Genomic DNA, 15,891 nt, shown 5'->3' on the forward strand with positions numbered 1-15,891 from the left:
TCGGTGGGGTCTTACATTTCAGGGTTTCCTTAGTATAGGCAAGACATTGGGTAGTTTGTTTGGAGGCCAAGGACTTGTATACTGTTCACATACTGTTAAAATATCTCTGTCACATTTATGGGGATTGCTATGTTTTTCTGTTTTGCAGGATATGCAGGATAATATAACACCAGAGAAGAAGGGGAAACAGCTTAATTTGATTACCCTAAATCACCCTGTAAAGAGGGGTAAGGTGTTGGCACACTTAAAAACACTGACTAATAATCAGTCAGTGTTTATACAGGAATAATCTTCCTTCAAGAAACTCACCTGAACAAGAACAAATATATTAAGCCGTTTGGACGTTTGGAGGATTCTTAACCCACAACAAAGAGCCTACTCATTTCATTCTAATGTTCACAATGCATATACACGCATTGACTATTTTTTGGTCGATGCTAAATTGTTCCCACATACCAGTAACGCTAAGTACCATGATATTGTGATTTCGGATCATGCCCCTCTCTTCTTGTCTTTAAATCTAGATCATTTTGCTCAGTCTGAAAGGATGTGGAAACTTGACCCACAATTGCTGAAAGAGCCAGAGTTTAAAACATTCATTAAAGAGCAAATTTCCTTCTTAGAAATAAATGACCTTCCTGAAACATCAGCTTTGATATTATGGGAAACTTTAAAAGCTTATTTAAGAGGGTGCATTATATCTTTTCAGGCTGGGCTGGAAGAACAAATTAATGGTTTGGAGAAAACGCTGAAAAACCATCAACGGAAACACATAAGAAAATTCTATCCTTAAGATACAGGCACAACAAATTGCTTTCAGATCATATTACCAGGGCATTTATTTTCACACAAGAAAAATATTTTGAGTTTGGTGAAACAAATTACTGGCAAGACAACTAAGGAAGATGGAAAGTGACTGCACAATTTGCAAAGTAAAAATCAGAAGATGGAGATATATTATTATCCCAAAAGGATATTAATTGCAGATTTAAACAATTTTCTGAATCCCTGTATTCCTCTAAGGCTGTAAAGAACGATTTTATCATACAAACATTTCTAGACAGCTGTAACCTCTCAGCCTTAAATCCGGAAGACAAAGACATCTTAAATGCAGATCTTTCTATTTAAGACATAGAACAAGCTATTAGAACTCTTAAAGGTGGAAAATCAGCAGGTCCTGACGGCTATCCGTGTGAATTTTATAAAGAATTTAGTGATCTTATCTCTCCCTATTTGTTTAAAATGTATACTCAAGCAAATGTAGATGGTAAATTGCCTCCAACACTAAATGAGGCCATCATAACACTTGTACATAAAAAAGGGAAAGATCCAGAGGAAGCCAGTAGCTATAGACCGATGTCACTCTTACCGTATGACCCAAAAAATTTTTTTTTCAAAATTTTGGCTAAAAGACTTAGCTCTGTCATTGGAAAACGTGTTCATCCTGACCAGACAGGATTTATACCTAGGGCACTCTTTCTTTAATTTAAGACGCCTAATGTCATTTATACTCAGGGCTGGAAGACAAATGATTTAGTTGTCCTTTCTCTCGATGCAGAGAAGGCTTTTGATCAATTGGAATGGCCTTACCTCTTCGCTACCCTGAAGAGATATGACATAGGTAACAAATTTGAAAAGTGGTTGAAAATTCTCTATGATGAGCCATGTGCTAGAGTCCTTACTAACAAGGCTTCATTTCAACTGCACAGAGCCACAAGGCAACGTTGTTCCTTGTCTCCACTACTTTTTGCTCTAGCCCTCGAACCTCTTGCTCAAATAATTTGTTGTAATCCCTGTATTCATGGATACAAGACAGATGATACTATGAGCAAAATGTCTTTATATGCGGATGATATTTTGTTATATGTAACCAAACCTCAATATACTATACCAGTCATTGTAGAGACCATCTCTCATTTCGGAAAATCTTCCAGCTATAGAATTAATTGGTCCAAAAGTGAGCTCATGCCTATAAAAATTGCTGATCTCTCCATATTGCAAGCCTTTCCCTTCAAGGTTTCACCCGAGAAATTCACATACTTAGGAATAGAAGTCACTAAGGATTTCCAATCACTTTTTAAGGCTAACTTTCTCCCCGTTCTGGCTAAATTGCAAAATGATATCCAGTTCTGGAGGTCATTACCCAATTCCTCTGGTAGGAAGAGTTAATGCAGTCAAAATGGTCTTTCTCCCTCAAATTCTCTATTTCAAAATATTCTGATTTTCCTGCCTAAGAAGTTTCTTTTAGAAAACTTGACTCCATTATTGTTCCATTTCTGTGGGACTATAAGGCTTGTAGAATTGGTAAAGTTCACCTATGCAAATCAAAATCAGAGGGGAGTCTGTCCCTTCCCAATTTTTTGCATTACTATTATGCCTGTGCTCTTTGTAACATAATAATGTGGCTGGACCACACTTTTATACAACCTACTTGGATTAAAATAGAACGCGAGGAATGTATACCTTATGAGATTGGTGCATTGGTCCTATCACCAATTAAAATAGATAAGTCATCATATAATAGCAATAATATGATCCACAGCATTATCTGTACCTGGAAACAGATTAAATCTCATTTTATCCACATGTATACCAATTGCGGTATAATTGCGTCATCCCCCTTTTATCCCATCTACTTTGGATTCAGCTTTCACACAATGGAAAGGTCTGGGCATCAGGAAGGTTGGAGACCTGCTTGAAAACAGGAGCTTTGCCTCCTTCAACCACCTTCAGGTTCGATATGGTCTCCATAAGAATAACTTCTTTAGATACTTGCAGGTCAGGAACTATGTTAAAATATATATACCGACATTGGAGAAAATTGAATCAGCAAAGTTTGATATTTTTTTTCAGATGAGGGGCAGGGACAGACATTTGTTATCCCTACTGTATAACTCGCTGTTATTCAGTACATCAGTGTCTACACAGGGTATAAAAGCTCATTGGGAACTGGAGTTGGATGTAACCTAACCCTAACCCTAGAGAACATGCATAAACACTCTGCCAACTCTAGACACCGCTTTATTCAATTCAAGATAGTCCACAGACTTCATTACACTAAAACAAAGTTACATAATTTTTTTCCAGATGTATCCCCACTCTGTGATAGATGCAATAGCAGAGAAGTAAACTTTCTTCATAGTTTTTTTGACTGTCCAAAATGAACTCTGTTTTGGTCTAGTATATTCAATACTCTTTCAGAGATGTTGCATGTAATTTTGAAACCTGACCCCTTTCTAGTGCTGTTTGGAGTTTCTGATCAGACTCCCCAGTTGAATAAAAGTCGGCGGCAACTGCTATCCTACGGACTCATAGTAGCTAAAAAACTCATCTTAATGGTTTGGAAAAAAGCAGAGGCTCCACCTATTAAAGTATGGTTAGAAGAAATGGTAAAACTCTATGGAGAGAATTCGGCTCTCGCTGTCAAATAAACTAGGGCAATACAACAAGACTTGGGTTCCCCTGCTTCAGTATATTGAAGAAACAAACTAAACTAATTATGATTTAACATTAGTGGCCTCCTTTGGAGTGGCAGGAAGTAAAGTACCGGCGGGGTGGGGGGGTGGGTGGTATTTGAGAATTGTTTTATCCTTTCTTTTTTTTGTTGTTGTTGCTGTCGTTGTTCATTTAGTGTTACTCACTATACCTGTTGACTTGTTTGACTGTTATTTTTCATTTTTCTTAATTTAATTTAAAAGAAGGAAAATATCTGTAATATCGAATGTTTTATTATTGCTACCTCAATGAAAAAATATTTAAACTATAAAAGCATTAGCAGTAAATGGAGTATGTTACCTTTCTTTAAATTTCATTACTTCAAAAAAATTCAGATTTATTCAGATTTTAAAAATTGGTTATTAAATTAGACATTTTTGCAATTGGCTGTAAACAAAGAACATAACATCACCAAAAACAAGTGGTTTAAAAAATTCTCCCTGCTCTCTGAAACATCAAGTCATCATCATCATCATCCGTTTCTTAAAATCAGACAGGCTATTTTTAGACATTATAATTCAATATGAAGCCAGAACATACAGTGAGGGTTAATACTTTTATTTAAAGTTTTATGTAATGTAACATAATCCAGTGATTCCCAAAGCGGGGCCTTAGACCCCTCAGGGGGCAATGCTTCAAAAATCCCTGCACACTGTTTTTTACTGCTTGCAATGCATGGCCAAGTTTTTGGTAGGACTTCAAGGTAAATGTATTGCTGAATATAAATCTACACTACACATCACATTTGGAATAACATCACATGTCCTATGACAGAATCCCTCTCACTATTAAAGTCTTTTTTCAGTTTGTTGACATAGTTTATCCTCTTTAAATGCTTCACTAAGAATGGGATATATCCATTCCCTGCCATCAATTTAAGTTGACTTCATGTCAAGATTAACAGTTTGCTGTTTTAAATACATATTCAGGTGTTTGATATGCAGACATTTTACATTTAAATGGTTTACAGTTTATTTAATCACTTTCTTTTAGGTCCAGGAAACTCATTCAGACATTTTTTTTTACTAAAGATTGAAGTTTAATTGTTAGCAAAAAAAGTATTAAGTATGATTGTTAGCATGAAGAGGTGATATGATGAGGTTTAATTACATCAACACTTGATCTAATACAGTCAAGATCCTAAACAACAACAGGCTATATCAAGTGAGGTTTTTTTAAAGACCCAACCTATCCAAACTTGAGCTGAATGTTCTTTAGAGTGTGAGAAAAGAGACTTTTCAGCCTGTCAGGGTCTTGACCTGTCTGTCTGCTGTGTGTGATGCTGAACAGATGCTACTGAAACACAGAAGAACCTGCTGCAGACAAATCCTCATAACAGAAAAAAACACGTAATATTAAAAAAGGTATGTACATGCCACAAAACAAGTCTGTGAACTAACAAGATGTGATAAAGCTTCATGTGTGTGAATCTGAGAGAGAGAGATTGTGGAAGAGAAGGTAGAAGGTGCACTTGTTAACACAGACTATTACACACTCAGAGCGCTGCTTTGACCCCCCCAAACCAGTAATATGTTCTAATGAGCTAACTCAAATCATTGGTAGGTGTATAAATGAATATACAAACAATGACCAGAAAGTTCATTTTTCATTTCCATATTGGGAAGTCATACCTGTTTTTGAAAGATGAAGAAACATTACAAATCCCTGCATGTGTTACAGACGTTAAATTTGGATATTTTGTATGACGTTTTTAACGGCTCTTGTGTTTGTGGGTAATGTATAACGTTTGTGGGATTGTTACAGTGAAAGCTGCAAATCCATTTATTACATTTGTGGGCTGGAATTTTTGCGGGTATTAAAGGGTTCTCTTTCATTTTTTTACAAACAGATGACCAGGGAAAAAAAAGATTAATCTGTAAACTGTCACAACAGTCTCTTTTTTTAACAAGCATTAATCATTCTGACAATTTATATAATAAATAGCATCATTAAGACACCAGGTCATACGAGATCTTGGGGTGATAGAAAAATATGTTCTCAGGGGGCACCGGTGGCCTAGTGGTTGGTGTGTGGGTTTGTGGTCCTCCGGGTGGGCCGCATTCACCACTCTCTCCAATTCTGGCTTTCTCCACTCTCCTGTCTGAAAATAAACCTTTAAAAAAGTCTTGGTATCATTTGATGACCTTTCTCTGTGTAAACTTCAAAATACACAAAAAGACATTCTGCATATTTATGTGACAGAATAATAACCCAAAGCTTTGGACAGTCATTTGTTATTTCAAAGATTCAAGTCTTAAGAACCTTTTCAATAGTAAATAACAAACAACTCCCATTTACAGAAACAGAAAACATGGAAAGAATACACTAGAACCTCCTTCTAGCCAAGACACACACACATTACCTTTCTTTGAGTAAACATTCATAAAAGTTAACGTTTTGCAAAACAGTGAATATTTTTGAGCATGTTGCAATGTAGCTTCAATGACTTTGATGACTGTACATCATCATGAGTAACACGAGGTTACACAATGGCAGTGCGATTGCATGAATGCATGAGGGATTTTCTTTTCTTCTTTCACAGCTGCCTTGATTTAGGAGTGTTGTCTCTAAGCTCATTGCACATAGGGGCAGATTTACTAAACTCCCAATTAAAGAGTACTAAATTGCGGTTTCACTCCAAAAGTTTGCACGTTTGGTTGGTGGGCGTTTTGCGGGTGATCTACTAAGACAATTTGCGTGAATGACAACAGGTGCAAACCTTGAAGTTAGGTTTTTGCGTGTTCTACTGGGTATTAGTGGAAGAAGCAAATAAACGCACAATACTTTCGAGTTATAGCAGATAAATCTGAATATTACAAAGAAAACTTTGGTTATAAGAAAACCTCAGAATTTAACAGGGCCTCTCTTTTCTTCCCTTAATCTTAAGAATTAAGTGTCATACATTGTGCAGGAGGTGCGCACTGTGTCCTCTGTGGCACGGGCGCTCTATACTCGGGCCGTTGTTGCGCACCAGACAGCTGGCCAGCGCTGTGTCTGATTGGACATGAAAGCCTGGAAAAAGGTACCGAAGACGGGGGTACAAACAGTGGTGAGGTGCCCCAATCCAAGCGTCCTACAGAGTAGCAGCAGCGGGCTGTAGAGGGAGGAGACGAGCGCATTATGGAGAGGAGTTGGCGAAAAGAGGGAAAAAGGAAGACATAAATGTCAATGTTGAAATTCTTTTGAATGCAGAGGCTGTGGATGTTCAGTTTTCTTTGGCTGTTGGCTGTGGCAACAAGCCTGTAGTTTAATCATGGTGTTTCTCTTCCTTAACGATTAGAATATTGAATCAAATAAAAAAAAATAAATGCATGATATTTAAAACGCAATCTTTATGCCTTCTTTTTGTGTGACTATGTCTCCTCCTAACTTCAAAAACAGCAATCTGTTGTGTGTAACACTGGTCTCCTGGATTAGCATGTTCTTTTCAAAGGTGTTAAATACAGACACCGTCACAATCACCGCAATTTTTGCCAGGTTTGGTAAATCACAATACGTGTACTAACTTAACTTGTTTGCATTTTCTCCTCCCAGTATTTTGCACGTTAGGGCAGAAACGCCCCATATTACATATTCATTAAAGCAAACGTACTAAATGGTCAATGCGTGTTTTGCTCATTTGAAAGATTCAATCCTCATTGCACGCCGTTAGTAGATCAGATAGCACTTTTTTTGCTGGTGGTATCAAGTTTGCACACGTTTTAAGACATGCAAACCTTGAGTAAATCAGGCCCATAGTGTACAGACTAACCCAAAGAACAAAATACAGGCATGCACATGGAAGAAGAGTGAGGCAGAAGTGCAGTTACACACAAAAGTACCCAAAATCCATGAAGCCAGCACACAATCCACTCCCCTGACACACTGAACAAGATATGAGCAACTTGTTTTACAAGACATTAAAGTAATGTTATCTAAGACAATGAGGCTTTTTCTAAAAGGACCCGGGGAGGAATGGAAATGAAGGATATCACTAGTTTAGTGTTAGCAGGATGTTCTTCTACCTGGCCCAGAGTAAACAAGTGTATTATTTCAAATGAAGCTGACCCATCAAGACTGTTCTGTCTCTAGAACGTTGACAGCAATGAACTAGACTTAAAAGGACAGATAAAAGGTAAACAGCTTGAGCTTTTCTAGTCTTCCAACCACTCAAGGTGCTTTTAGACAACATGTCACACCCACACATTCACACACTGATGGTAGAGGCTGCTGTGTAGTATCATCCATCAGAAGTAACTAATCACATTCATACACCACTGACAAGTAGTGGAAGCAACTTGGGGTTAAGTGTCTTGTCCAAGGACACATCGGACATGTTGTCCAGCTGGGAATCGAACCCTTGACCTTCTGGTTGAGAGACGACGACTCTACAAACTGAGACACAGCCGACATTTACATCACATAAACATTTTACCAATTCAAACCAAGTAAATCTAATAAACAAAATCAACTGAAGCATACCAGAGATTATGGCAACCAGTAAGATAACTGGGGTGGCCAACCGAATCCAAATTTTACAGAGAGTTGGAGTTTGAATTATGGAGCAAAGTGTATAATGTAATCAATGCTTCAATAACACTGATTAAGTGTCATTCTGAAGGCATTGCAATCAGTAAGAGTAATCATTATATAAGGTTTATCATCATCATAGTACATCTAATCATTTTGCACTGTTGTCTTGATCTAGAGCTGGTAATAATGTAGACACACACATCTCTCAGCTGTAGAACATACATTGTTGTTTTAGGTGTTCTTATATGCATGTTAATAATTAGCTCACATTAGCAGCATTAGTAAATTAGTTATGTAACTGTAACTCAACTGGTTTGCTGAATCTGCTTATTTGTGTGGTTTTAAATGAAATTGAGCAAATCGATACCATCTTATATTTGTATTTATATCCACATTGTTCTTTTGTCTATTAGTTCAATATAAAGTGTAAGAAAACAGCTAATCAGCTTAGCAGCCATGATAGTTATATTGAGCTTCTGATCCTCAAAGATGAAAACCAATGAATAATAAATATGTTTCAGTAAAAAGGATTCCTCTGTGCTACATGACATTCACCACATGTAAAACTGCATGGAGGGGGCCAACATTGAGGATCTTCTTTAAAACTTGAGTTGAACAAAGGAATCATGGAATGACCAGAAGGTAGTGTGATGAAACTTGAGGTTGTTTTGAAAGAGGTCAAGACAGGTTCAAGGAACTCTTCAGCTTTGACTCGTCTTCACCAGGGCTTAGCAGACGAGGCTATTCCCCACAAACACTTGCAAAAAAAATGAATAAGATGAAAAGATGTCCAAATCTGGATAAGATAGACAATTATAGATATTAATGTTTTGTATGATACAGATTAATTATTCACATCATGGCCAACAGCAGTGATCTGAATGTTTACTTGAAATAAAGTCTTACACTTTTGATTTTAAAATTCTTTTACTCACCCGTTAAAAGTTCACTCTATTTAAAAAAAAAAAAAAGCAGCTTGCGATACCAGAGACACTGTGAAATTCAACATTCATCCAACTCATATACAACAAGCGTAACAGAGACACTTCTAACAGGCACTGAAGAAACACACAGAAAACAAGGAGACATGTTAGACTGAAGCAGACGTTGTTTTTCAGCATGGTCACCACACGTTTCTGCACTTTAAGGTAAGGCAAAGTAGAACAAAGGTGATAGTTTGTAAGTGCTTTTTTCTGTTGGAGGGTTAAATAATGGCAAGCTGGTGACAAGGGGCACCTGTGCACATGTCTGGGTCCTTGTGGAAGACCTTGTGATCCATCTTGACGGGCCCTGTGTTTTTTTTTTAGGGTTGTTCCGGTTCACATCATGACTGTTTCATCAGTCGTCGATGTCCTCGTACACGTTATCATCAAAGGGCCGCACTGCAGACCGCTGTTTTCTGTGACGGGAGTACTTGAGCTGAAGAAGGTCTCCTACCTCACTGATGACACTCAGCGCCTGTGGAGACATTTATACCATGAGAAAAAAGAAAGCTGTCAGCATGAAGGACAATATGTAACTCAAGGATATGTTAAAATTACCAAGCACACCTGTCGTGTACGATCACATCTCACACAGAAAACACCACTACCTTTAATGCTCAAGATGGAACCAGTCTTTTACATTTTTCAGTCGGCAGAGGGTTCACTGAGTTTATACAGACATGCCATCTGAGCAGAAGCTTGTGCACATACTGCTTTAAACTCCAAACAAAGAAGAGATCTTAAAGGTGCATGAATCCAGAATGCTATAATTACACATAGAGATGGCTAAATGCATGTTTGAATCTTTTTTTTGAAAAATGTTTTCAAAGCTTTTTGATGAAATCAACTGCCAATGATCCTAAAACAATGTTCATTGGTTCAGTGAAAAATAACCTAAACAGTCAAGTTATGGATCAAAAAGTCAAAACACACAACATTTGAAATACCAAAAAACCCCTTGAAACAAAAAAGTCAGATCCTGAAAGAGTCAGGGGAACACTCTGTGCATCCTTATTTGATTTAGTGTTGATGTGGAAATGTTGTTTATTTGCAACTTTAACCAGATCCCGATGTGTCTTTATATTAGTGTGCAGCACTTCATGTGTACAGAGACAAGAGCAGAGATGATTCAATGCAGATGTACTAGAATTCTAGAGTTGGGAACTGGAGGGTTTTTAGGTTCAAGTGTCAGTGTGGACCGAATCTGGAAATTGGTCTGATAGTTGGGGAGATGCCAGTTCACTTCTTGAGCAATGCCCCCCCCCCCCCCCCACCATCTTAGGATGACATCCCTCCATTAGTGCATGTCCATAGGATCCTGTTTGTGCATGTGTGTGTAACATGTTCAGTCACAGAATGTTAAAGTCGTAGGATTAATAAAGTGCATCACCTCCCTCTTCAGCTGCAGCCGCTGCGTTGTACTTGAATGTCATCATCTGACCTCCTCAGACACAGAACGGCCCAAATCAAACTGTCTTGTTTCAAGAAGTCAGAGTAGATTAGAGTGATTGAAGATTTGCTTCAGGGCTTCAGGGTTAGGATATCAATATGGTCAGAGAAATGAAAGGTCCTTAGAAGGACAGGACTTTTAGTGTGTACACGTGTGGGTGTGTTGGAAGAGGTCAAAGGCAGATGAAAGGAAGACAAAGTGGACATGACACATCAAAGAAGGAGAAAACATCCAGAGAGGAAGGCTAACAAAGAGTTGTAATATCATGACAGATAAAAGCACTACAGCACTACAATACTCCCTCTCCCTGTCTTCACTTTATTTGAGGACAGCACAAGTAGAACAGGAGTGCATAGCCCCCCCCGTACAGCTGCACTTTCTATGCATCGCAGCCAAATGGGCCATAAGACAACTCACTGAGATTTGAAATAATATTTGTGAAGGTTAAACGGGGTAAGGCCGATGAGTTTGTTTATCAGACGAAGAGCAGGGAGGCCTGTAGAGAGCTCAGTAGAGGAAGTAGAGCCCCTTGTTGAGGAGAGGGGGCGGCTTTCTGACATGCTGCCAAAAAACACTGAAAACTGAACATTCTGAACTTACAGAGAGAAACACAATGAAGAGGATTCTATACACTTTAAATAACATGTGAACCCCCAGAGTGATGCAGTCACTATATTCTGCTCAGACCAGAGCAACAGATAAACATTTTCATCCCTCTAAGGGAAATAAGAAACAGTTTAAGAAGGACTTACCCTGACTAGCATGTCTTTTGTGTGTGCGGCTGAGATGCAGAAGCGTGCACGAGATTCGATGATGGGTGTAGCAGGGAAACCGACAACCACCACCCCAATGTTCCTCTTAAACATCTCCCTACCAAATGCTCTGCGGGGAAGAACACAGAAATGACATCAGGGCGACAACTGTGGATTTATTATTATTATTATTACCGTAATGGGGGGGGGGGGGGGTGTCTTTTGAAGGTGAGACCTACCCCACCTTCAAAAGACACCCCCCCCTATGGTAAGAAAGAGAAGGGTTGGATTTGAGGTCATTGAAGACCCTCCATGCTCAACATTAATGATATAACCAAGAAGCACATGGCTTCAAATGAACACAGAAATGATATTATTGACCTAACTTGATCTAGAGTGAGAGATACATCAAGTTTATTGATGAATTCTCATGAATGTTTCAGGATGTTTAAAACATTAGGATTGATTTTCACTTTGAATTGGCTACTGGGACGGCAGTAGCTCAGTCGGTAGGGACTTGGGTTTGGGAACTGGAGGGTCGCCGGTTCAAGTCCCTTGACGGACATGGACCAAGTCCAGCAGTTGGTCTGGTAGCTGGAGAGGTGCCAGTCCAGTTCCTGAGCACTGCCGAGGTGCCCTTGAGCAAGGCACCGAACCCCACCATCAGCTGTCCTGTCCAACAAATGTCCTGCTTTCTTAGTTCTGTAGAAGTTTTTTATGGTTAAGTAGCCAAGAACGCACAAACCAAAATTTTCTCCAGAGCAGGCTTTTAGTATTTTTTGGGGGGTTCTGCAGTCTGCCTTGGTTCTCTTTCCTGTTTGACAGGATAGTTGAGGAAGGTCGTCAGATGGTTACTAATGGCAACTTCTTTGTTGGATGTAAGTGAATCTTTCCCAGAGCTCAGCTGGAGTTTACAGTAAACCATTTTTGAACATGTCACAGATATATATTTTGTTATAGACGGTGGTAAACACTGGGCAGGTTAAAGCTCACCCTATCTTTGCAGGCATGTAGAGCATCATGGGTACTACAGGCGAGTCCTCGTTTCCATAGATTATGAAACCCATTTCTCGAAGTCTCTTGCGGAAGTAGACTGTGTTCTCTGCCAGCTGTTGCACACGCTCAATGCCTGAGGATGACAAGACAAGACTTTGAAACATCATATTTGATGAATGTTATCAACTCTTATTTTAAGTCCAAAGGTCCATTCAAAATGGTAGACCAGGCTTAGTTCGCTAGATGGCCCAGCGGTTTTGACGTGCGCCCCATGTACAGAGGCTATAGTCCTCGTCACAGTGACTGTGGGTTTGAATCCGAGCACAGCCCTTTGCTGCACGTCGTCCCCCACTCTCTCTCTCCTCCCAACATTTTCTGTATCTGTTGCTGTCCTCTCAATATCAATCCAGCTGTGCGATCAATAAAGGAAAAGTTGGCCTAAAATATCTTAAAATATATAATTGAATAAAAAAAAATACTTTTCTCCATTTAAGAATATTTGTACCCACTCTGAACCTTTGCATCTTAAGAGAAAAAAAACAGAGCTGTTTATAGAGCGAGGCTCCTGATGCTCTCAGGAGTTTTACAAATGTTGACAAGAGGCGTACTTCAGTGAATTCATAAAGTTTGAAAAGCCAGTTCTGTATCAAACAACACTATGGACTTCGCAGACACACAAAGGTCCATATCTTGCTTTGATGAAAATATAATTTTTTGTTATAGACCATAATAAAAATAGAAGGAAAATTCAAAACTTCACTTCAAACTCTGTGGACGTGCTTTTTAAAAGTAGATACAAATACAGAGAATGTAAGCATATAACTGATTGCCTTTTATTCATTACAAAAAGATAAATTAAGGGTTATGTCATCACACACGCTATGGACAGAAGTTGGTAATTATTTACTACACCTCTCCCAGGCTGTGCTGTTTTCAGGGTTATGGTTCAAAGCTGTTTCTATAGGGTCACCCAAAGATGAACCTTTCAGAGTAGGGTTTGACAGTTTATTTTTCATGTTAAACTTACTGTCATGTGTTATCATAGATATTCATCAATAAGAACATGAAAAGTCATGAAAGTCAAATGTAAAGAAAGGAGATCAATAAGCTTTTTGGTCAAACAATTACAACAAACATTCAGAAGTGGATCAAAGATCTGAGACATTACCTCCAGACATGTACTGACACCTAGTGGGGAAAGATGAAAATGACAGCAGCTAATGTAAAATCTTCCAACACCTTGAAGCAAGCAGAATGTGAGAAAGCTGAGTCACACATGTCTCTCTTCTTCATCCTGTTTTGTTCTCAAACTATCTTGAAATAAGGAAGAGCTTCATTTAAAATATATTAGATTAAGAACAGATGAAGCAATAAATAATTTTCGAAATGACCTTGTGGAGGAAGACTGGACTGGGGTATACATCAAGGATGTGAATGTGGCATTTGATACATTTTTGAAGTCTTACTTATCTCTGTATGACAAGCATTGTCCTTTACTGTTGAGAAGGATGAAAAATAATTATGAAAAAAAGCCTTGGATGACTAAAGGATTACAAAAGGCATGTAAGAAGAAAAATAAATTATATAGAGATTATATAAAATATCGAACAAACACTTCTGAAATGAAATACAAGGTATACAAAAATAAGTTGACAATGATATTAAGGCAAGCGAAAAAGGATTATTATAATGGAAAATTGAGAGAATATAAAGGTGACTTGAGAGGCACATGGAAGATTCTGAATAACGTCATAAGATCTGACTCAAGGGCCACAAATTCTTCCGATTTTTTTGTTAAGGATGATAAAGTTATAAAAAACAAAACCGAGATTGTAAATGAGTTTAATTCTTTTTTTTGTAAACATTGGACCTAATCTTGCCAAATCCATTTAATCTCAAGGTCCTAATCAAATCAAGAGAACTAGAAGGGATGGTGGAGGGAGTCAAATTCTGCAGTCAATGTTTCTTGGAGGAATTTGTGAGAATGACATCTCTACCATTGTTATGAAAAGTAAGAGTAAAACATCAACTGACTGTCATGGTATTGATATGACAATTTTAAAAAAGACTATTGTCTTTTTCTATGAATAGACTGCATAATTACTCCATTCACCTACATATGTAATTTGTCACTTAAAACTGGTATTTTTCCTGAAAAACTGAAGATGGCAAAAGTAGTCCCACTCTTCAAAAATGGTGACAAACATTGTTTTAATAATTACAGACCGGTGTCATTGCTGCCTCCGTTTTCTAAAGTGCTGGAAAAGTGTTTTGCTCGAAAATTAGATGATTTTATAGAAAAAAAATAATCTAATAAGTGAGAAACAGTATGGATTTAGAACAAATAGAAATACTTCCTTAGCATTAATAGAATTCAAAAATCTCAGCAGCCATAGAAAACAAGAATTACACGGTTGGCGTATTTATTGATTTAAAAAATGCTTTTGACACCGTAGACCATGATTTGTTATTATCCAAATTACTAAATTATGGAATTAGGGGAATTGCACATGAATGGTTAAAAAGTTATTTGGAAAATAGAAAGCAGTTTGTACAGTTTACTGGTTTTGACTCGGAGTCTAAAAAAGTTATGTGTGGGGTCCCACAAGGATCAGTTTTGGGCCCAAAATTGTTTATTCTGTATATTAATGACATTTGTCAAAGTTCTTTCATTTTGCAATTTCTTTTGTTTGCTGATGACACAAATATGTTTTGTTCAAGAAACGATTTGAAGTCTGTTACAGAGACTATAGTGTGTGAAATGGATAAACTGAAATTGTGGTTTGATGAAAATAAATTATCGTTGAACTGGAATAAAACTAAATTTATGATTTTTGGAAATAGAAAAAAGGAGGAACACATCAGCATGTCTGTAAACGGTGTTCTCTTTGAAAGAGTTTCTGAAGCAACATTTTTGGGAGTCATAATTGATGAAAAACTGATGTGGAAACCTCACATAGAATATGTAAAGAGAAAATTGTGTAAATGTATTGGTGTTTTGTACAGAGCAAAGGACAGTTTGGATTCCGCTTCTCTCCATATGTTGTACTGTTCGCTTATTCTTCCATATTTCACTTATTGCAATGAGGTATGGGGCAGCACATATGTGACCAACACTAAACCTTTGTTTGTTTTACAGAAAAGAGCGATCAGACTTATAAACAAAGTGAACGTTAGAGAACATACTAACAGATTGTTTGTTAGTTCACGTGTGTTGAAATTTCAGGATCTAGTTCACTTGAAAACATTGTTAGTCATGTTTAAAGCTAGAAATAGATCATTACCCGAAAATGTACAGAAGTTGTTTGTATATACATCTAATGAGGAGGATCATAGACGGAGATTTAATTTTAAAAATCCATTTGCGCGCACTACATTAAGACAAATGTGTATCTCAGTAAATGGAGTTAAATTATGGAATTCTCTCGATAATCATTTAAAATGCTGCTTAAGGATCATTCAATTTAAAAGAATGTATAAAGAAAAGGTTCTGAAAAATTATGAATGTATTTAGTTAATCTAACTAATTGTATTTGATTGTTTCTGTATTTTTTTATCTATTTTTTTGTTTTGTGAAAGAAAGATTACAGGTTAGCCATCTTATTCTGTTAAACAGTATATTGTGTTATTAGGAAAGGGGCAGGTATTATAAGTTTTCTTCTTCCTGCTCCTGTTTGCTCATGAACAGTGTTTCAGCATTATG

At 37.5% G+C, this 15,891-nt stretch overlaps 1 protein-coding gene across 2 annotated transcripts in view; it reads right to left on the bottom strand.

The window, feature by feature from the left end:
- Positions 1–4,037: 4,037 nt before the first annotated feature.
- The window catches only part of LOC109992149 (serine palmitoyltransferase 2), a 30,695-nt gene continuing 18,841 nt past the window's right edge, over positions 4,038–15,891 (bottom strand). Inside the window, exons 10-13 of one of the 2 annotated variants that reach the window (XR_003809159.2) lie at positions 12,186–12,321; positions 11,193–11,322; positions 10,381–10,465; positions 9,286–9,465 (exon numbers count right to left, since the gene is read on the bottom strand). Coding sequence is in view for 1 of the 2 variants with exons in the window: in XM_020644647.2 (XP_020500303.1) it covers positions 9,346–9,465; positions 11,193–11,322; positions 12,186–12,321 (386 nt within the window). In the remaining variant the exon portion in view is untranslated. Of the gene's footprint in view, positions 9,466–10,380; positions 10,466–11,192; positions 11,323–12,185; positions 12,322–15,891 lie in introns of both variants that reach the window. The other variant, XM_020644647.2, reaches the window with a different exon arrangement.

The sequence above is a fragment of the Labrus bergylta genome, chromosome 18, assembly GCF_963930695.1.
Source record: "Labrus bergylta chromosome 18, fLabBer1.1, whole genome shotgun sequence".
Taxonomy (NCBI): Eukaryota; Metazoa; Chordata; class Actinopteri; order Labriformes; family Labridae; genus Labrus; species Labrus bergylta.